The sequence below is a fragment of the Poecile atricapillus genome, chromosome 4, assembly GCF_030490865.1.
Source record: "Poecile atricapillus isolate bPoeAtr1 chromosome 4, bPoeAtr1.hap1, whole genome shotgun sequence".
Lineage (NCBI taxonomy): Eukaryota > Metazoa > Chordata > Aves > Passeriformes > Paridae > Poecile > Poecile atricapillus.
In genome coordinates, this window is record NC_081252.1 from 37,902,748 (window position 1) to 37,926,002 (window position 23,255).

A 23,255-nucleotide genomic window follows, 5' to 3' on the forward strand; every position below is an offset into this window, starting at 1 on the left:
AGATTCTGCTGGCTTGCAGCAGAGTGCTTGCAAAAGGCTAAAACTCTTTACTGGTGAGAAACAAGGATTTAAAAAAGCTTTTAGCAGTTATGCTGAATAGTGCTTTTCAAGAGCAAGCAAATAAATGCAAAGATGAAATGAGGTTTCATTGTATCCATCAAGAGGCAAAATATTACACTGATGGAATAAGTTCTGTCTCAAGTATTTTTATGGCTAAAATTGCTCAGAATATTAGGCTATGTAAGACTCAGATGCATCAAGTATTAAATTCTACTTAATAACTTGGTATTAGGCATTGGACAACATCAATACTTTTCCACTGTACATTTACTGTCACCTCACTAACTCTGAGGATAATTTTTCATTTTCTCTTTTACTTGATGTGTCCAAAAAATAATCAGCAGCTGTGCAGAGTCTCCATGGGAAAATAAAACCCAACTACTTAAATTACAAATGCAGGGGGAGGGAGAGGGGGGAAACTGTATTCAAAGACAAGCAAGGAAAACACTTGTGATGCATGAGACTCATCGTTTCTATTTTAAATGATTACATGAATTGGATGATACAGAGTTAAGGAATCAGGCTTCAACTTTTTAGCTTTATTGACTAAGATTTGTACTCTGGTACAAAAAACATGTGGTAGAAGACAACTACTGAATATGGAGACAGAAATATAGAATTGCCTTGGTCCAATACCCAGAACTCACTGTATTAAGCACTGGATGACTGCCAAAAAAAAGCAGCATTAAGAGCTATTTAGTCTTTTTCCTTGTCTTTTCCACAGAGCCAAGTCACAGAATGATGTGTTAAAATATGAGATGGAATGACTTAAGTGAAGCTCATGACAAAAATGATGGAAACAGGAAGCTGCAGCTGATAATGAAAATCACTTCTGAAACCTCTAATAGGGGTTTATTTATATAGAGTTTAATAATGCTCCATGTTTAAATATAAGATGATGCAAATGGAGCAATGTTTATTTCATGTGGTATGATGACAACCTTGATCCTGAATGCCAGATAATCCCTCAGATATGCACTTTCCTTTCTGTACTGTTTGGCTTTCTGTATAAATCTTTGGTTGCATTTAATGATTATTCAGGATTTTCTGTTTTTGAGGTACTACTTTAGCCTACTTGGGATTTTGTCTGTGAGAAAATGAACTACATTTTTTTTCATTTCCCATGAATGAGTAGAAGGGGAGGATTTCCACATATATCAGTGCTGCTTTATTGTAACATTATTGTGACATGCTTATTATGTTCTGATGCCAAGTTATAAAGAAAGTGTTGCTGTGGCCTCTTATTGTTGTAGCACAACAAAATTACTAGGAGAGTTCTCTCCCTAATTAATGAGCTCCTTCACTTCTACTCCATAGTAACAACCTGTAACGCTAGAGGGAAGATGTTATGGTTCTGGAATTTCTTGAAGACTGGTATTGCCAAAGCCAGATAGGTTATCTAAGCAGCTATTCCTTTTTAAAATTTTCTTTGGTTGTTTCCTCTCTCCAGATGACTGTTGCTGCTGCTTCCCCCTCAGAGCTGCTGTGCAGCTGGCTTTGGCCATGCTTGTGCTGTCCTTGTACCAGGATTCTTTCAGGGGGAGCCATTCATATCTGACTTGCCTCGGTGTTTGTGGAAGAAGAAAGCACCCAGAGCAATATGCTTACAAAGGTGTAAGACCAGAGAACTACTATTCTCCTGTAGTGTATATAAATTTAATCCTTTATGTTATCAAAAACAATATTTTTTTCTTAATTTTGTAACTTAATGTCACTGAAAGGCTGGAATGTTAAATTGAAGTTGAGATCCAATCTGATTTGCTCCTTACCAGCATTAGTCTATTTATGCATAAATGTTTTATTAATTTTTTTTTTTTCATCTGTGAAAGAGATCTTATTCTCTGAAGTCCCTACAATTCAATAATACCTCAATCTCACAGAATGGTTTGGAGGTTACCTTTTTTCTTTTCTCAAGTCTGATGATTGGAAAAGCATATAAAAGATTTTACCTCTACCTTTTTAGCTACTTAAACTAATCTTTTGGCTTGTGCCATGCATTATCTGTTAGCTTGTAATTCCCTTGTTTTGGTGCTGATATTCTGCTTTCTTGAGGTTTGAATGAAAATGTCTGAGACTTCTGTCTTTGGGGAGGCCTCGTAGCAGCTGCTGTGTCTGTCTCAGCCCTAACAGCTGTTTCATGTAGGTGGCACACTCAGACTGACAACTTTCTTTCCAACAAGGATTTTTCTCCATTCATCTACATGTGGCTTATTTTTGAAGTTATCAATTTCCCCATTCTCTAAGTAAATGAAATAATTAAAATCTGTTATTAATTTCAGAAAAAAATATATTTTTCTTTCCAGTCTGATATGTTTATGAGTTTTCAATATCTAAAAAAAGGTTTCACTTTAAGAGTGATAATTTTGCCTCATGGAGTCTCTTTTTTTTCTATTGTAAGAAAGCTTAGCAATATAATTAATTTTGTAGATCTTGACCCTAAGGCTATCCAGGGTAATGGAATTTCAAAGTAAAATGAAGGTGAACATTATAGCATTGTAGTGGTCACACAGGACTAACTGGAGTAATTACGGCTGTTGTGATACTATAGATCTGAATTTGTCCCCTGGTGTATTTTTCTGGCCTCCTTAATAAAGTTACTTATAGCAGAAGAAGTCAGCATTTGCAGATGTCTGGGGACAGAAAAAAAACCCACATGACCTGTCAGCCTTCTTTTCGTATGCCAGAAATCACTGTCAGTTATCACTAAATTGAAGTTCAGCTAATATGGCTGCAATTGTTTCTGCTAGGGGTGATGAGCCACTTTTCTGGGAAGATGGAGTTTTCTCTACTTCCTCTGCTATTCAGTGGCAGAAGGAGTAACAGGCCTAGGAAATGATGGTTTTCTTGCACGTGGTTTTGTATAAAGCAGGTCAGCATTTGATGTGGTAACAAACATTAGCTGTGATTGCCCTATATTTTTGGTACTCATGGGTCTTCCCAAGAGTCACTGGCTTCTTGCTATGGCTTTCCTTTCAAAGTGGTTAATAACTGCTCTGAGGAAAGCCTCATGCCACAATTTATTTTTTTTTTTAAGCTTCTATTTCTGTGTACTCAAAACTTGAAACAGTAGAAAATTACAATAAGAAATATTAATAGTAGGATGGATAATTTAGTCTCCTTGAGATTATTTGTCTGTAGTTTTGTTTTGCCAACATCTGGCCTGAGGCAGTTATGAGTGGTGAAGAAAGTTCCCGGTGTAGCTGCTTGTTTTGCCAAGAGTGTGCAGACACCTTTACTGTTTGCTGAGCAGCGTCCTCTGCCTTCAGTTCAGTGATTAACCTATTATATGAGGAATTGATTTTACCAGCTACAAAGCACATGTGTGTCATGGGGTAGCTTCACCTTTAAGACAGAGTAAAAAAAGGGGAAGTTGAAGCTACTGGTGGCTGATGGGAGTTTTTCCTTCTGACCAATTATCAGTCATTTCCAAGAACTGACAGTAGATCTGACCATTAAAAAGTGAATTCAACTTGTAAACACCCTCTTAAGAAGTACACTCAGAGCTTTCTCGTTCTCTTTGGTTTCCAGCTTTTGAGAGGTAACAAGCTGTGTCTTGGCTTTCCCCCCCGCTCCCAGGCCAGGGACGAGGCCGCAAGGAGGGGGGGGGAGGAGAGAAAAGCAGAGCCTGGCAGCTTAGTTTAGTCTTCAAGGTCTGCTGCTAGACTGAAACCTGACACTATGAACTTTTGCAGCTTTCTTAAAACTTTTAATTCTTTTACTACCTAGATAAACAAACAGATTACTCCTTTTTCTTAGAAAAGACAGAGAGAGACAATTAACATGTAAGACATCATAAAACCACCAAAAACAGTGAAGAAAAGAGTTAAGTTTAAATAAGAAAGAGAGAAAAAGAAGATGCTTGTTGCTGAAAGGTCTTTCTGTTACAGTTATGGAGATGGACAGTAGTTTAAAGACCCCTTTAATTCATGACTAGAGTATGGGAGGAATAGAGTATTCAAAGTGTGGACTTTAGAGAAAAGAAAAATGGTTGTGATACTGTGAGTTGCTGGAACTTACGAGTGAAGTGAAGATTTTAAAGCCTTAAAGAAGCCAAGGAGATGGCTGTTTTTCCAGGAAGGCTCACAGAAACAAATGAAGAAGATTTCTACCTTTGAATAACTTATCCTTAAAAATAACATCCCTGGATTCATTTTGACCCATGCACACCTCAGAATAGTGTGGGATGGGAGGAGTGGACTCTAGAAACTCCATAGATTGGCAGAAAGAGACTTCTGTTTCTCTACAGGGACTGATGAAAAGACTCTAAAAATTGAGACTGTTTTTGACCACCAAGATTCTAAAATTTTTTGTCTCTATGTTGTTATGTGTACAAAGAAATAACCGAGTAGTAAGAAGTAAAAGGGTTTTCTGAAAGTTTATTTTGGTATTCTTATTCTAATAGTTTGTTAATAAACTGTCTTTATTCCTTTTAAGTTTTAAGCCTGTTTTGCTCTTAATTTAATCCATATCTCACAACAAAAATAAGTAATTTTTGTTACTAGTTTAAAACCACAACAATGTGGTGTTGACGATGACCTTGCATAAAAAAGGAAAATAGTTGCTGAAAGTCAGGAAGCTTGCCAGGTTGAGCAGCTTAACCAAGAACAAAACCTTTCACAGAGTAGCTGTTACAATATTGAAGAGCCTGTCCTCAAAACACCTTGCAGTAATTTTAGGAGTGAAACTTATCCTTTTACCTAAGATTGCAACTTCTGTCAGAATTGTATTTTTAAAATTTTTTAAAAAAAAATTAGTAATTTTAAAGAAATATGAAAATTGTCACTATAGAACTAAGCAGAAGGAAAATGAAATTGAAAAAAAAAACCCCACTATTTTGAAATTAAGAACAAAGTAAAAATTGGAATTAGCTCAGAGTAAATGGATATCTGCAAATTGAGATTTATCTGTGCCATGAGGAAGTATATTTAGCGAATTAGTGCCCCCTTTCAAAGAGATCAAGCTCTACAGGTGTCTGTTTTGGTAAGTGAAGGTTCTACTCAGATACAGGGTGTCACAATTATTCCATTTTCCTTATGAGTATTGCTTTGTATCAGAGGTGTTTCCTGCTTTGAGAAAACCAGGGCATGCCCCAGTGCTGCATGCCACTCACCCCATAGCCCAGCTGCACTGTGCTCCTGTCTGGAATGAGTTCACTCTACGGGATGGTGGATGGCTTTCCAGCAATTATTTCTCTTCTCCTACCTTTGGCTCTACAGCTGTTTTTGTGTCCACACAGTCAGGTCCTACCTGGTAATTTTTCTGTCCTAGTTGGGTCCGTTTGGTGGTAGTTTCCTGGAAAATAGTGTGGAGTGGCTGTAGTGAAATGCTACATACCTCAGATGGGCTCCATGAGTGTAGCTTGGGAGCACTGATAGGGAGTTAGTTCCCTGTTGTATGCTGTTTATTCGCCCTGTCTTGTTCTCATTTTAATGATTTCTAATAAAAGTATATTGCACCTGAGTATCCCAATAGGGATGTTGTCTTCATCCTTCCTATAAATGTGAGCACATGGTCAGAGGAAGGAAGCCAAAAGTGGTGTGCATGGGGAACACTGGGAAGATTTCTAGGGATGGATGTGAGACATTGGTGAGTTGCAGCTAATGTTGTCAATGTGTAAATAGTGTAAAAAGATTTGCATAAATTGCATTACAATTTGTTCTTCTAAGGCTACATCACTACCACATAGAAGCTAGCTGATTTCTGGATAGTTTTATTGTGTCCATGTGAGCTGTTGTCAAGGGATGCCACATTCAAAAGAGTGGATGAATGAATTCCTAGCTGGTGTACAGTCTGGAGGTGTTTAAAGTACTCTGTCATTGTTGGGTTTTTTTCTGACAGAAGTGGAAATGATACATTCCTTAGGGAAAATTGTTTTCTGATTGCGAGTTTGAAAAGTAGAATCTGTGTGAGTGTTGATGAACTTGCTATTTTATATAATCTATGTGGAAACATGGAAGCAGCCTGTCAGAGGTGTTGCATCCTTTTCAGGTATGCCCATGTGAGCTTTTCCAAGTATATAAGTTATCTCAGTATATATCTGTTATTTCCATGACAATTTCTTAGAGTTGTGCAGATTTGGAAATGCTGCATGCTGAAAATCATGAAATAGCTAACTCTTTTTTCATGTGTCTTTGAAAGTAGCCTACCTTGATCTTCTATTTCATGCTGTTAAAAGTTTCACTTAACTTCCCTTTCGCATCATATTTTGTCCAATAAAAAGGCAAATAGATTTGGATAATTATTCAGCACTTGATTAAATTAACTTTCTCTTGAAAGTTTTGTGAGCTCTGTATGGCAACATGGAAATTTATTGCACAGTTACAACTGAAGGTAGCACTTGTGATGAACAATGATAGAGTTCAGGGAAAGGCATGCAATGTTAAGCTCATTGCTGTACACAAGATCTTTGGCTTTTTATTTGCCCTGTCTTGTTCTCAGTTTGATATTTTTTTTTTTTAAAAAGTGTATTGCACCTAAAAATCTTGGAAAGACTAAAATATTTTGAAGACAATGGCAATACAGAATAAGGTGGGTTGCAGTAGTGTATGTTGCTTTTCTTGTAATGAGGTAAAATTGTCTTTACTTAGTTAGGTTTAATCTTTCCATTTTCTGTTCATATTTAGAGGCAGTTATTTGAGTTGTGAATGAGTTGTATGGAATAGAGTGACTCACCAAGACAGAATACAGTGCACATAGCTGTGTTGTTCCAGGGAAGTGCTCCATGACTCAGCTGTAGGAGAGTTTGCTAACTAGAACTGTTATACATGTGGGTATAGATGAATATCTGCCCTGAAGCTGCCCAGCACACATTCTGGCACCTCCTACTGCATGATTTACTGGTCAGGCTTTGATCTTTGTTGGGCATCCTACCTTTAATGGTGTTAAAGGACCTCTTCAGATTTCCTTGTTGTGCCTTGCAGTTCTTTAGTATTTCTATAAATATTTTTTGTTGTCCATTCTTGGCAGCTTCTGCAATGGGGATAAAGCACAAACTTTCTGTGCTTTTCATTCCCAGTAGCATACCAAAATTTGAGGCTTTGCTTTTGAAATGCCTTCAAGTATTGCCTTAATCCTTTTATTGGCATCTTCTCAATATAGGAGTAGTCCCCTTGTCAAAATTCTGCTTCTGCTCACAGGACAAGTTCACAATTTACATCTCAGTTTGAGAAGGTCTCAGTTGAACATGTGTTCTAGCCTGTGGAGTCATCAGAGCAAATCAGGTTCTGGGAATGGTTTCTGGGTGGTGTTGGGCTTTGCTGGGTAGCTGAGTGCTCCCGACCTACCTCAAGGTCAAGTTGGTTTTCTTCGGCTGTGGTGCTGTGCTGTAGGGACAAACACTAGCAATCTTGACTTACTTGCATTTTACGTTGCTACTAATATTGGTATGAATGCTAGCAGGAATATATATTATTAAAAAATGGCTGCTTATGATTTTAGTTTTAAAAAGAAATAATTGTAGGAGAAATTGTGGTGAAGCTTGAAGTAGATAATTTTGTTATTGCAATTGTAAGAACATACTCCTTTCTGTATTTTGCAGACTTGCATGTTAATTGATATTTCAAATCCTAGAATGAGCCATCCTACTACATATTGCAGCTCTATGGTATTTAGCAAATAATTTCTTACTTCCAGACATTTTGAAAGTTGTGAAAGATATTTTTATTCTCACTGTATATGCTTATTGACTCATACCATGTGTGTATGTCTATAAACACAAAATAGTTTAAATCTCTTTTTTGAAAATTAGTGTATACATTTATTTATGTTTCTTTCCTGTCCTTAATAGCATATTTCATTCCTTTGGAATACTGGGTATTTTTTGTGGTGATGGTCTTTTTGGGAGACAGTAGACTAGCACAGAGAACTTTGCAGATGTATACTAATTATTTATCATGAAATAACAGATCCTGATACAAGTAGTAGAACACAGCTGCAATTCCTGTGCATGACCTGTAGTTTATAGATAATCTTAATTTTCCTTTCTGTTAATATGGTTTGTGTGGCAATATTAAGGTGTGATTCTCTGGATGGAAAATAAATTTTACAACCTACTTGTTTTCCTGTTTGTTTTCATGCTTGTGAGCTGAGAGGTTACAGGTTGCAAATTTAGCTGCTTTACATGGCAGTGTTTTGTCTTTTTAAATAAAATAATACCTTTTTGAAGGTGCTTTATAACTGAGAGCTTTTGAGTTGTGTGAAAGCAGATCTGCATCTGCTGGTTAAGTGTCTTTTCCTGTTACAGGAAAACATGCCTTTAGTGCATAACCAGGTCTTGTCCACCTTTCTGAAATAGATGTATGTTTTTCTCTGGTTGAATTTGCATAAGTGCATCATGTTGTGGCCATAATAAACATATAAAAGTAGAAAAGAAGTAAAACCTAATTGGCATGAAGTCTGGTATGACAGGGTATTGTTTTTATCAAGTATTGGACAAAACGGCCAATTTTCTTTTTTCTTAAGAACCTTTATATAATAAAAGCTATTTGAAATGTTTTCCTCTGCAATTAATACAGTCTCAGATTCTCAACAGATATTCAGTTTATTGTCAATATTGCATTTTCAAATTAAACAAAAAAGACATCTATTTTTGTGATCACTGAATAAATAGGTAGGATAAGAGATAATATGACACAACCTTAAATAAGTAGAGGTACATTAAATTCTGTTTGGATCACTTCAGAAGTTTTCTATCCATATGTTTCAGTTTTGTTTTCTTGCCTAGTCAATTGACTATCAGATTCTTGTTAATTTTGCAGATGAAAAATATGAATTAAATATGTGTGAAAAATGAGTGAACAGCTGAACTGATCAAGTCTGTCAGAAGTTCCTTAGAGGGAGTTACTAAAGCTCTTAATCCTAACATGCTCTCAGCAAAGCCTTTAATATCATGCCTTGCATACCCAAACAGTCCTCTGCTTACTTTCTGTAACATTAACATTGGTTTGTGACATGATGAAGTGATTTCTTCAGATGGTTTCAGGCCATAAAAATTTTAAGGCAGGAGATAATACTATGGTCTTCTGTTGTTACAAAGTATTTTGACACTTAAACAGGCATTCTGAAAAATTAAAGGATGCTTTTAGTAGTTATGGGAGATAATTTTTAAACTTTTTTTTTGTTAATTCTGTTGTGATTGTGCTTTAGGCTTTGAAAGGCAGAATTAATATTCAGTGCAGACTTTTCATTGGAAAAAAGGTGTAATTTTAAAAAGGAGTTGTCAGCCTGCTTTTTGTCTCAGTTGCTGAATGCTTGGACTACATTGAAATTAAAGAGCATCCAGTTAACTGTTGTTTCTTTTACTAGGTAAAGTTAGATTATTTCAGAAGATCAGAGGTTTAGTTCAGTAGAAATAAAGTGACACTTACTAGATTGTTGCTAAAGTTGAACGAGATAGTTTTGTCAACGTTTCTGTGTTTTGGCATGTTTATTGCCTTCTGCAAAACAGAATTGCCTTGAGTAAAACAGACCAGTGGCCTGAAGAAAGTTCCAAACTATCCATTATATTTTAAGCAAATAATCTTATTTATTTCTGATGTTAGTGCTTATTCATATTTCTTTAGGATGTCAGAGAATGTGGCTGCTACTGTTCACATAGTTGCTAACGGTTATGTGACATGTTTATCAGCACTTATTATGTTATTGTGGTTATATTATTGGTAAACTCAACCTTGTCCTTGGTTGCTAATCCAAAACTAACTAATGCCCCAGATGTTCAGCAAAAATAACGTTTTTTCCCCCTTTCTAAGGCAACAACTACACACTGCCTGAACACTAAAGTTTATTTTACATATGTACACACAAAATTGGTACTTCCATGTCAGACAATTCACACAGATTAGTATTTCTATTTGTATTTTCATCTTTAAGTGAATGTTACCACAGTGAAGTGGTAAAAGTGATAAAGATGCATCACCAGGACTAGGGCAGATATTTACCAGGTTTTTTTCTACTTTATTATTAGTAGGAAATTTGATTTGCCTTGAGTTTTCCTATTTATACATCAGTATTACACACAGAAACCAAAGTGATTTCTGCTAATGCATTTCTGTCAGTGGGCTATCTTTTGCATCATCCATTGTTAATTTGGTATCTTCCTTTCATTAACTCCCAATATCACCAGGAAAGAAAAATGGCTTTGCTACTAAGCCTCAGCACTTCATCGAGTTTGGCGTGGGCAATCCGTGTGACCTCTGCTGGGGCATGCTGTGTCTCTATAGACAGAAATGTTAATAGTTTCTTCCTTTTACAACTTTCTTCTGTTTGTTCAAGTTTTCAATCTTTCCATGTGCTTATACAGTGGTCCCTATTATGAATGGCATTCAAGAGAAACCTCTAGATGGCATTTATAAAAGTAAATTATATTTAACTCAACCAGATGGAGACTTCTGGCTTTCTTCCTTCACTGTTCAAAACCCTGATAATTTGAGATTTTTTAATTTTTTTTTCCTAGAAATATAAGGGAAAAGAGACCCAAACATCTTGAGCTGCCACTGGCTTTGTGTCTTGATGTGATGGTAAAACCATCACTGGTGAGAGCAGGTTAGCTAGGAATGATGTCCCCATTGTGACCAATGTGAGCGTGAGAAGAGTGGCCCTTGGAAGGATAGTGTTCCACAATGTGCAGGCAGCTAGAGCTGCCTGAACAGTTTCAATAATGGTCTCAAGTACTTGTGGTTTCTAAGACCCATTTTCTTGTGTAAAAAAGTTAACTATGTGGAAATATTAATATTTGGAGGAGACATAAAATGGTGGCTATATTTTGGATTGAAAATGTTTATTTTTAATTTCACTAATAATTTCATTATTAACACTGTGTAAATGACCTGGGGGTATTTTAAAGGTATTTTACAAGGCAGGCTAAATGCATTTTCAACATAATTTCTCCTAGTTGCCTTATGTTCAAGAAAAATAATGTAATTTGGAGGAGACAATACAGTATCTTAGAGTTATTTGAAAATACCTATTTTTTTGTTTAAGTAAAACCTCTTTTTTTAAGTGTATTTGATTCAACACCAATGAATGGGAGCATCACATTCTGAGTGGCTAACTTTTGCAGGAACACAAAAGTACTGTGATGAGAATATTGTCAGATGAGTGGTCTTTAAAGTGTGATATAAAAAACAAACAGAAAAAGAGCATAATTAACAATAATGTTTACGATCAGTTTGAATGGAGGAAGACTGGAGAGTTTGATTTGGTAACAGCTGGACTTTGGACTTGGATTTATTCGGGTGGAAGCGACGAAAGCAGTTTGCTGTTGAGCTGTGTAGAAATACCCAAGCACTTAGTGATGTCTCCCTGGATGTTGGAAAGAAAGGAAGGATTTGAGGATGACAATGAGATTGAATCCAGGGGTTTTGTGATGCTGAGGAAACAAAAAATAGAGCTACTGACACAGAGAGCAGGAAAAGGAGGAATTTGGAAAAAGATGATGAACAATCACTTCTGGCTCCTGTTAATTGGTGCATGCTCTGTTGGCTTCATTCACAGCAATTGAGATTATAGCTGTTGAGTTCAGCTTTAATGCTAATTTTGAATTGGCAGGAAGATCTCGGGTTAAAATCTCAGCAAAACAGGCTGAGATGAAAGTTTAAGGTTTATAGATCCCAAATTCTTGGAAGTGGGATTGTATCATCGTCCACTGAGCTGTAGAGATATCTTGGGAAAGATGAGTATGGGCATAGGTATGCAAAAGTTTAAAAGAAAAAAACCTGAAAGAAAATAGAGCAAAAGAAAATTAAAAGAGAGAAGGAGAAATCCAACAGAAAGACCAAAGGAAGGTTAAAAAAGATTGGAGCTTTGAAAAGTAAAGAATTTGAAGGCTTCCTAATGGTGAGATTAACTATAAAAGGAAAGCATGCAAATGAACTGAGAGGAAAATAAAAAATAAAGGGTTTTTCTTTTCTCAGTTTAACAGAAAACAGATACACTTAATCATCTGAGCAAAACATAATGCAATATAGAAAGCAACTGAAACATAATAAAAATTCCTTCAAATAATTACTATTAATAATACTTACTATTAATAATATTTACTATTAGTAAAAATAATTACTATTTTCAGATAGTAATTCCTTCAAATAATTACTATCTTCAGTAAGATGTTAGGAAATGTAAAGGTTGTGTTTTCTCAGAAATGTATATATTTTAATTCATACTTCAAATGTTCAGTGTCTTTTATGCTTTGTTGTATTTACATAGAGAAAACTACATGCTAGAAAAATTAATAATAGAATGACATCACATTTATGTTATTGCATTTAGGTAATGTACAAAGAAACTAAATAGACTAAGATTTTGGAATAAGTTGTCTTTTACTAAGCAGTTTTCTTTTTTCCTTCATATACAAATATAGATCAGTTAGGAAAATATATGTGAGATATATGTATATATATCTTGGTTGTGTACTTTCCCGAAGGTTGTAAACATGACATTATATTCTTCAGATTGGCTTTATTGTCCAAATAATTCTTTAATTAAATTGAGCTCTTTTTTATTTAAAGCTGTCTTTTGGGGAGATATTGCCTTAGATGATGAAGACTTAAAAATGTTTCAAATTGACAGGACGATTGACCTTACGCAGCACTCCAATGAAAGACTTGGCCATAATACAGGTATGCTATTTCAACCTTGTTTTAATTTATTTGTCCTCTTAGTCAATTCTGCCTAGAATGCAGTCTGTATTTTAAATGTGGGAAGTCAGTATAATGTCATGGATAACATTAGTTTACACTTAGAGAAGTTATTAAACAAAGACTATAGATTCACTTTAGGGAAAAGAGAAGCAAAATATTTAATTTCATTCCAGCATTTCTGTTTAAAAATATCTTGTTGAACTGAGGAGCAGAAACTGGTAGGAAGTGTAGAGTCTACTCTGCAGGTGGTCATGTGGGAAAGGAAATTGTACAAAGCTTTGATTTCATCACTGAAAGTTCCTGGTAGCAGAGCCCAAACACACTATGGAGAACACGTGTGATATCTTGGAAGCAGAATTGGAAGTCTGGCATCGCAACCCCTCCTTTTGCTTTTTTGACTGTTTCATCCAGTTCTGTACCCAGACCTAGAAGAAATGCTAGAATGTGTCATCCTTGCTAGATTTGCCTAGTCTAAAAAACATTTTAATACATGTTTCTGTGCTATTGTTAACATAGAATGCATTAGCACCAGGAGCTGCAATCTGATTAACAGAGGCAGCTGGATAGTCAGATATATAAAGAGATTTTATGTGTAAATATGTCTGTTTGCAAGAGAGAAAACATAATCCATGCCTAAATGGATGTCTGTCTAATGACTAAAAATATTTATGTTTTCAGGCTGTGATTTGCAAATTGATAACTGAAAACTTGTAAACTTTCAGGTTATGATACAAAAAAAGCCAACTTACTGAGGAAAAGTCTGGGAAAAATACCATTAGAAAATATAAACATTTATTATTGAAATTTGTTTTCTGTTAAGCACGATTTATGTGTGCCTGAACAGAGCTACCTTAATTTATTCCTGGTATGTGGAAAAAAAAAATTGGACCAAAGAAGCAATTTTGAATTTAAGCTTTCAATATTGATATATTTGAAAATATTTGTACTCATTCTAGGTAGATGCTGTGATTAGAGTGTTTTCATGACAACTTGAAAATTTATTTTATCTCCTTTTACATCCACTTGTTTAACTGAAACAGGAAAACTTTTGATCATTTCTAGATCTGGACTGGATTTTAAAATGTTAATAGAGTTAGTCCTCTCTTCTCCACTCCTCCAAACAAATAGTTTTAATTGCCTTTGAAGATATCTCAGGCGCTAGTTTTGTTAAAAAATTGTAGAACAACACTGGTCATTTCCCTTTAAAGTGGATGCAGCCAAGTGATTTCTTTGGCTTGCAGACTCCAGTTTCTTCTTCCTTTTCTACTTTTTAACTGCAAAGTTACTGTTTTTTTTAAATTGCCACACAAAAATATACATTTCTAAGCAGTTTTAAAATAATATTTAATATTATATTACTTAGTTTTTACTTTCTTGTGTGTTTTGTGATATGCCCATTACCTTTCTTGTGGACGGTATCCTATTCAGGGTATTGAATCACCCTGTTAGGTATAGCTAATGTATTCGGATCAGTTTTTTCTACCTTTATTGCACAACAAGAGTCAATGCAATTGTGATGATCAGTGGGACTAAGCTTTAGAGAACAATCTCTCTTAAGTTAATGACTTCATCACTGCTCTCAGTGAACTCTCAATGTTCTTGATCTTTCCAAAAAGAGCATTGGGGAAGTCAATTTTACACTTCACATATGTAATTTATTTTTCTAAATTTACAACATTCTTGATGTGTAAACTTGACATTGGTTGCTTTTCTCCCCTTAATTCCAAAAGAGCAAATTTCCAACTAGCTCATTAATATTAGGCTGCAACTGGAAAAGGAATAAAAGGAATGTTAGATATCTAATCTAGAAAACAAAATTTTAATATTGGTTACAGATAACAATGACAATGAATTGTAAGCTTGATTTCTGAACACTTTCTGTTGTTGATTTTCACAGACTAAAGGTGACATCAGGTAGAAGGATTAGACACTTGGTTGTAAACCATCAGGATGAAGTGGTGGAGTCACAGTTGGTTTTGCAACTCTAATTAAAATCCTGAGGCTCACAGGCTCTGATACACATTATGTGACTGCTCCTTTTTGTGAGGATTATCTGCCTGGATTTGCAGGGTCAGATAATCTGTGAGCTTCTTGGAGTATGGCTCTGTCATTTTATATTTCATTTTCTCCAACCAAAATGCATAATCACTGTAAACAGAAACAACAATAAAGCTGATAACATTTATGTGTATATTTTTTATAAGTCAAAGCTGTGAAAAGTATCCTCCTTATCCAGCCTGAATTATGAGAAGATGTAGCAAATAGGAATTAAAACTTTTTTAGTCAATGTTGTTTGGCAAGGTAGCATATAAGACATCTTAGAGAAGAGAGTGAGAGGCTTTTTCTTTGGTTTTTCACTAAAAGAAATACACAGGCTGCAATAAGACAGAAATGAGTGGTTTGGATTTTTTTTTTTTTCCTAAAAATACAGCATAATACTTTCTTTAAGTTACTAAAGGATTCTTTAGGGGTTTTCTATTATGTTTGACAGTTGATGCTTTTAATGATTTTTTAGTATTTATTTGGAATGGTTAGCTGTAAGCCTTTTTTTATAAGATGGATGTTAGCATGAGAGACAAATTAATGATGATCAATGTTATATCCTCTGCACTTTATATTATACTTACCATATAACTTATTGGAAAGGAATGTGTTGATCTATTACCTCATCTATTTAAAATGTTTTTAAAAATTTGGAAAATTTCTCTCAAGGGAGCCAGCAGCTATGTGACAGTGTAATCCAAATAATTAGGCACATTGTTATTCATTGAGCAGCCACACACTCACTTGCCTTATATGGAATTTTCTCATCTGTAATATGAATTTAAGTTGCTGTTTAATAAATATATTTTCCACATAGGTATTAAAAGTTTTATGGAAAGTTGTGAAAGGCCTTTTGAGTGGTGGTTGGAGGTATTAATGGTCTGTTTCTATCTTTTTACTTTTTCAGCTGTAAAAGTAGTTTAGAAACTGTCTTGTCCTATAACAAATACTGACTTGTAAAATACAACCTACTGCAAAACTGTAAAATCACAAAACCTTCTGAACAATTCTGAATTATTTAATCACAAAACTTTCTGAACAATTCTGAATTATTTAATTTAACTAATGTAGAGTAGTCACTGTTCTTGTTTCTGGTTTACTGGTGTTTGAAAAGCCACTTGTAGCCACAAAAGTTTTATTTGTGAAGGGAGTATGTAGCAGGGTGTATCCAGGAAATGCAGAAATGTGTTTTATTTCTGTAAATGGCATGGTAAATGTTAAAATAAACTACTTCCTAGATTAGATTTTCGTTGACTGATGTAATCACACAGACATATGTGTATATATATACCTGCCAGGTCATACTGCAATATACACCAGCATGAGCTGTTTCAAAACCTTAAAAATGCATTGACATCCATTTCTATGCTAGCAAAGACAAACAAATATTTCACAGCAAAATTAACCATATAAAGTTTGCATCAGTTTTGCTGGGTTGGTTTGTTTGTTTGTTTTCTGATGAAACTCTGGCTGTTTGCTTTTTCTCCTTCCTCTCCCTTGAAATGAGAAGACTGTGGCATGCATTCAGGAAATTTCTTTGAGAGTAACCCTTTTAGCTGTCAATCAATATGGCTCTGAGGATGTCAAGGTCACCAGGAAGAAAAAAGCTCCAGATAATAATTAGATGATGTAATTGTCATGACTTGCCTGAATAACAAAGACATGTTGGCTTACATTCATGGAATGCATATTAGAAAAATTTTCAGCTAATCATGTGTTTTTATTGAATTGTCAAGAATACTTGAAATGTTTTTATGAAAATTATTGAAGAATATGAAGCTTCCTTTAGGATGCCTCTCTAGGCTAATAGAGTTGCTATATGTGTAAAATTCCACATTTTTAACTTTTGAAAATTCTTTTCTTTTTTTTTTTTCTTTTTAAAGGTGGCTTTGGAGAGCATGGAATGTCAAAAAAACGCAGTGCCCTCTATCAGCTTATAGAGAGGATAAGAAGATTTGGCTCTGGTATTTTCACTGTTTAAATTAGCAAGTTGCCTGATGTGATAGTGTATCATGAACATTAATGATGATAGTGCTTTAACACTTTAAAGTCTTTCTGTATTGGCATAAGCAAATTATAAAATTTTTAGTGCAAGAATAGTAATGAAGAGATTAGCTCTTTGTTCTATTTTCTTTTCCATTTTCTTAGAGTTCTTCTTCCAGCATGAAATCTGAAAGCTAAAACATATATTTAATGTCATATTAAAAACTGCTTAACTTTGTTTTATTGCTGTGCTCACAGTTTTTGGCTTAACTAATGTCAATACAGTGTCTTTTCCCTGCAAGTAGACTATACTGCAAAGCTGCTAATTTTGTTTGTTTCTTACTTTTTTCTGGATCCAGGTGGGGCATTCTGATGATTCATACTGTGTTTGAAGCATTTGTCATGTATTATGCACAACAGACATATTTTTATATAATCATACCCTTGTCAGTTTGAATGTAGCTTAATTGAGCAGTATATAGAAGTGGAATCCCACTAATTCTGGCTGAGTTTACACTTTATATTTGATGCAAGAAGACATCACTTTAATGTCACTTCAAAAAGGAAAATATGTGAAACTCCATTGTAATTGCACTACATTGTGTTAATCAGAGCACAGTAACGGTCTTTGCAGAGGTGCAAAAGAATATAAAACCTTCATTCTTTAATGGAGAATTAAAATTTAAGTATTGCATAAATTCTTGTCATCTTTTGGGTGCAATTTGGAATAAATTTCTTGCTTAGACCTCTAAAGAGCAGAGCACCAATAAAAAGAATTTGTAATGGTAAAATGTCTAGATAAACATGTGATGTGGTTCAGTAATGACTGCATACTAAGTGTAAAAATAGTTTTTCTGTAAAGAGTCTGCCTATGTTGCAGACACTTTGTGTGCAATTTGTTGTGTAATTCTCATTTACGCGCTAGAATTCTTGGTATAATTCAAGTTACATGTTGGTTGTCACAAAGGCAGGGTTTTTGTCCCACATATCAGAGCTTCCTCCCTGCCTTGCGCTGTAGCCCCTTCTTCGCTTCCTATTGCTGCTCTCTCAGCCTTGGGGCTATGCCAACATTCCTTACCATGACTCTGCCCTGGAATCCTCCCTGATTCTGACATAGTCATTAACACTTCAGTGCAGCTGGTACCGCAGGGGATTCTCACAGAGGGAAAATGTGGTCTTCCACTACAGGAATAAGACATAAGGCTTCAACTACACTGAGTAGGATTTGCTAATCACCTTTCAAGGGATCCATTTTGCTCGACCACCCAGATCTGCGAACTAACTTGTAAACTGTTCAGAAGAAGCACCTGATCTGTCAAAGTCCTTGTCTAACTATCCTTATCCTTTTCTGTTCTCACAGTAGGTTTCAGCTGATTTAGAAAGATTTGCCTGTAATGGGATGAATGGTGGTAGTATCCCTGAAAATGGTAGACTTTTTTCTCTCGTAAAGAAATTCCAGCCATGAGTAAAACCTACCCATGGGGTTTCAAATGTTAGTTTATGAACAATGTATGATTTATTACTGTCCATGCTTTACAGATGATCATGTACTTGCTTTTTCCAGATCATACAATAAAAATGAAAGGGGTAGTGAATGTCTTGATTAGTTAGAGTCTGTCCAAAGCCTGTCATTGTTTGCTGGAAAAATCCTCGTTTATATTAAAAAAAAGACCAAAACAAAAGCCAGAAAAAAAGAAATGCAAAAAACCAGCACCAAAACCACAGGGAGTGTGATTTCTTAAATATTTTATTAAATGAGGAAGTTAAATGCACTTACGCAATGCACATTCCAGTTGATAAACATATGTGCAAGGTTGTTACCCTAGGTATATTCAAAAAAATGAAGATTCAGACTTCATGTCTTAGAAAACTTTGTGATGATAGTGTCATGTAACAGCAATGTCCTACTTTGAAAAAGCATAAAGAAATCTGAGTTTGACCTGCTAGAAAATAATTGCTCTCTTTCTTCATGTGTGTGTGATCTCATTCACTGTTTTAATTATCATTGCAGGTTTTGAGCAAAATAATACATCTAAAGGAAGAGCTACTGTAAAATTCTCAGGGAAAAATGAGAAAAATCGATTTCCCAGAGCTGCTACATCACGAACAGAAAGGATATGGCCAGGTGGTGTCATTCCATATGTAATAGGTGGAAATTTCACTGGTAAGCTTTGTGCTTTGTGTGAAAAGAGGAAAGATAATTTTTTGAAATTGCCTTCTTTCCTTTTTCTTTATTTCTTTTTTATTTTTTAGAAGTGAAGTCGTGCTATGGAAATCATTAGGAGGGTTTCTGTTGGAACAGGCCTGGAGTACGTCTGTTTTGGAAATATTAGTAATACTTAATTGTTTTCAAAAGCAAGCTATATAGTAAAAGAAGTATAACAACATTTTAGAAAAAGAAAGCTCTATTTCTGTACCAAATATTTCCTGTTGTGCATTTGTTTCCATGAGCCTAAGTAATGAAATGTCAAGGAAATTTTTTTTTTTAAAGCAGTATATTTGGCACAAGAATATCTTCAATTTAACTGGTGTGACATGTATTCTTCAAAACTGACTTCACTTAACAAACTGACTCAAATGTGTTTTGTCATTCCTCAATTTGGTTTTCAGATAGGTACACACAGACATTGTATGTGACAAAAGGAAAGACTGGCTACCCTATGTAAAAAATTCTTAGAAGAAAACTGTAGAAAAAGTTAAAACATTTGTTATCCTTGAAAAATATAAATGGATCAATATCAATGTGGATATAAAAGATAATTTAAACCAAAAACAGAGACAGGAAAGCAAACAAATAAGGGACAACATATCATCTTATTTATTGTGCATGGTAATACAGGGAACCAAAAAGCATGCAAATGCTCACACATATTATATGGAGAAACCAGAGTCATTCCTTTCAAGCTGACAGATACAGTCAAGCTTCCTGTTTGGGTATTTACATAGTGCTGTACCAAATGTGACCTTTGCTTTAGGATTACTGACTTTAGAAATAATCATAGTAAACTGAATGAAAGCACCATATTAAAGATTTTACCTTTTTCATAATGAAAGATAAATTCTAAAGCTTGGAAAAAACTGCTTGAAGATAAAAGAAAAGGGCAAGATGGAGTGGAATAGCCTTTATTTTTTAGAATATGGTGTGATTTGAACTTGCCATTTTTATGAACTTTCAGGTTTTGTTGTCTTTAAGTTCTAAAAAGGTTAGATTTTTTGTTTAATTATCCTATGTTGTAACCTGCAAGGTGACTGTATTTTTGCTAGCACATTCTTGTCAAATAATACTATTCTTTGTGGATTTTTCAGCTGAGAAGCAACACAGATACATTCTCACATGCTGCCTCTGTCAATAAGCCTCGTCTTTTGTCATGCAATGAAATTATATTGCTCTGATCTCTGAAGCTGTCTTCTGTGCTGAGAGTTGGCCTGAATGCTCCTGCATCTAGGGCCTTTTCTGGCCTTTTCTGGATATATTTCTCATTTTTAGATCAAATATCTAGGTGTGCTTTTACCAAATTCTGAATTTTCCACTTTTGGTGGATCATTTTCTGAGAGATTTTGATGCAAAGAACAGGGGACTGGTCCCTGTTCACGACAGCCTTATTTTAATCAAACGATTTTACCAGTATGCCTACTTGCATGGCTTAGATTAAACTGGTGTCCAGACTTGAAGGCTGTAGGATTTTTTTACTGTTTGTGTTTTTTTTTTTTCTACTAGATAAATAGCTACGATGTAAAGTTACTCAGTTTTGCTTGTTCTTTTTCTTTCTGTTTTATTTTTTTTTTGCCTCCCCCCTATGTGGTTCACTTGATAGTTTCATCTGGGAAATTGCTTAGTGAATGTTCTGGTAATGCAGGCACATACGCAGCGCTGTATTTCTTCTGCTGTTTTCCTCTGGTGTAGCATAGTTGTGATCCTTATTGCAGGTTTTATATTTGCAGGGGTGTGTCAGGCAGTGCTATTCCCCCTTGCAGGCGCACACATTATCATGAACTGATGGCCTGACTATCCCTTTAGCTGGAATCCTGCCATACATGGGACCACAGGGACACACAGCGGGCTTTATGATTCAATGGCTGCTTCCAGGCCTATGTTCCTAGTCTTGTCTGTAAGGAGGAAGCTGCAGTTAGGGAAAACCTGTGGTTTCATTGGATTGTTCCTGCAGGCACTCAGCGCGCCATGTTCAAGCAGGCCATGCGGCACTGGGAGAAGTACACCTGCGTCACCTTCATCGAGCGCAGCGATGAGGAGAGCTACATTGTCTTCACCTACAGACCCTGTGGGTAAGTGAGCGCCTGTGGGAACACATGGTCCTGCTCTCAACCTTTGGCCATGTCTGACAGCTTTGCACTCACAAGGGAATAGATGCTTCACAGGAAAACAAATAGATAATTACTGCATTTAAATGATGCACATGTTCTGCCTGGCTTCTGAGTTCATTTAAATGTGTGTGTGTGGTAACTTGGTAAAGCTGCACCTCTTTTGACTATTTCTAGATGAAATTGTCTTAATATAAATGCATACAGATATAAGACTTTTATTTTTTGCTTTCTGTGATGCTTCCAGTGTTCATATGTGTTGTTCTAAAGGTATTCCAGGTTTATGATTTGTTTATTCTTCGATTTCTCCATGTCACATATTTACTGTCAAATTAAATATGGACATCTACCCCACATACCTTTTCCAGCTAAATTGTTGTTTGTTGTAATTTTAACTCTTGTGTTGTTGGACTATCCATGACCAGATTTGTTTAATCACCAATCTTATGGCAATTTTGCAAATTCCTTCTTCTGGGTCACTCATTTGTAAAAGTGAACATAACAGGTTTTATTACTCATGAGTGCAGCTTTCCATCAGTCACCATGTTCCATCTTTAGATATTACTGCTCACAAATGCCTCAGTCAGCTATGTTTGCTATTTATTCCACTCAGAATTCTTCATTTTATATAGTGCTCAGTGAACTTCCTGAGTGCACCACATTTATTTCCCAAGGAGTTCATAGTGCCTGTGGAAATTCTGTACTTCTGACAGTCACCTCCTGTTTGAGTTGCAGGCTCTGCAGTAAACAGCTCTCCATCTTACTGGCTTCCTGATCATTGAGCCTTTTGCTTGTCAACTTTTGAATCATAATAGGATAGAGTAGTGAAAAAAAGTTTTGTGACCTCCTTGCATTGTAGGAATGATCCTGAATGTATTTAATTTATAGCCTCTAAAATCACATGTAGAATTATCTGTTTAAAGCACCCACTGTATTCTTCTTAAGGTATAGGACAACATAATAAAATCTACTCCTAGGCTACTTTTGAAAGGCATTGCCTTTGCCCCGGAAAGTCTCTGAGCCACAGATCCTTGCAGCAGGGGAGCTTATTCTATGGTTTCCTGTCATGTTCTTGTGCCACTGTAGGTTTGCTGTAGACCCCCCTGAGAAACAGTGCCAAATGAAATGGACTTTTGTTCTGATCCACCATGGGTATTATTTTAGTTAACGCAACCCATGAGATAGGATTCACCCTTTAAATAAGATTCAGGGATACTGACACACAGCTGGAAGAAAAATGGAAAGAAGAGACTAATCATGATGGTTCTCTTGCACTCACAGAGACAGAAAGCAATTTAAACAGAAGACTGTGAAAAATATGTGTTTTCAGGCACTTTTGAAAGAGATTTATGGGGTATCTGCCAAATGTTAATTCTACAACTTCAAAATACCCAAAGCCAAATGACAAAAATATCTCTTCAACCAAAGATCTGTTCCTTAAGCTGCTTGATATTTCATGAGATCAAATCACTTCATGGGAAGACTGGATTATAACCAGCTTTACCCAGAAGGCTGGAATATACTCAGTATCCACCTCCAAAGTCTATATTATCCCTTATCATTAATGGTTTTTTTTTGAAGGGTACTTTGCAAAATACAAATAATTTGCCAAGGTTGTAAGAAGTTTAAAATAAAACCAAAGAAGAGTGTGGCTATCACTGATGAAATAAAGCCAGACCAAACAGAAGGGGCAATTGAATGATTTTTCTGGGGGTCCAGAGGTCGTTTCAGGAATATCCAGATAAATAGGGATGTATATTTTCTGGGTGAGGAGGAGCTGTGCACTACCCAGCAGCATCCAGTGCTGACGCAGGATTTTCCACGGAAAGAGCCCAGACTAAAGTGACACCAAACCAACTGCAAACACTTTCTGCTACATGGCCAGTCGCATTGAAACTAATCTTCAGCTCTTTCCCATGGCACCCTGCTGTGTTGGTTTGTTAGCACATTGTGTCAGTATTGTTTGTACTACCATGGCAGCTAACATTCACAGATGGCGGAGACTTTATTGTACTTAGCGCTGTTGAAATTAAAAGCTAAATGATAAACCCTGCCCCAAAGAGCACACAGTCAAAACATAACACATTGAATGGAACAAAGTGGATGGTCATATATGTGGAAATTCAGGTGGCAGTATCTACAAAAGTCTCATATGACAGCATTAGCACACTAGCAAGTGAAGTGTTTCTGAGCCTTTGTAAACAATAAGGATAT

The 23,255-nt window shown here is 35.6% G+C and overlaps 1 protein-coding gene across 1 annotated transcript in view; it reads left to right on the plus strand.

The window, feature by feature from the left end:
• Positions 1-23,255, plus strand: part of TLL1 (tolloid like 1) — a 128,219-nt gene that overhangs the window by 45,393 nt on the left and 59,571 nt on the right. Inside the window, exons 2-5 of the mRNA XM_058839014.1 lie at positions 12,564-12,674; positions 16,622-16,702; positions 18,733-18,885; positions 20,888-21,005. Coding sequence (XP_058694997.1) covers positions 12,564-12,674; positions 16,622-16,702; positions 18,733-18,885; positions 20,888-21,005 — 463 coding nt within the window. The remainder of the gene's footprint in view (positions 1-12,563; positions 12,675-16,621; positions 16,703-18,732; positions 18,886-20,887; positions 21,006-23,255) is intronic.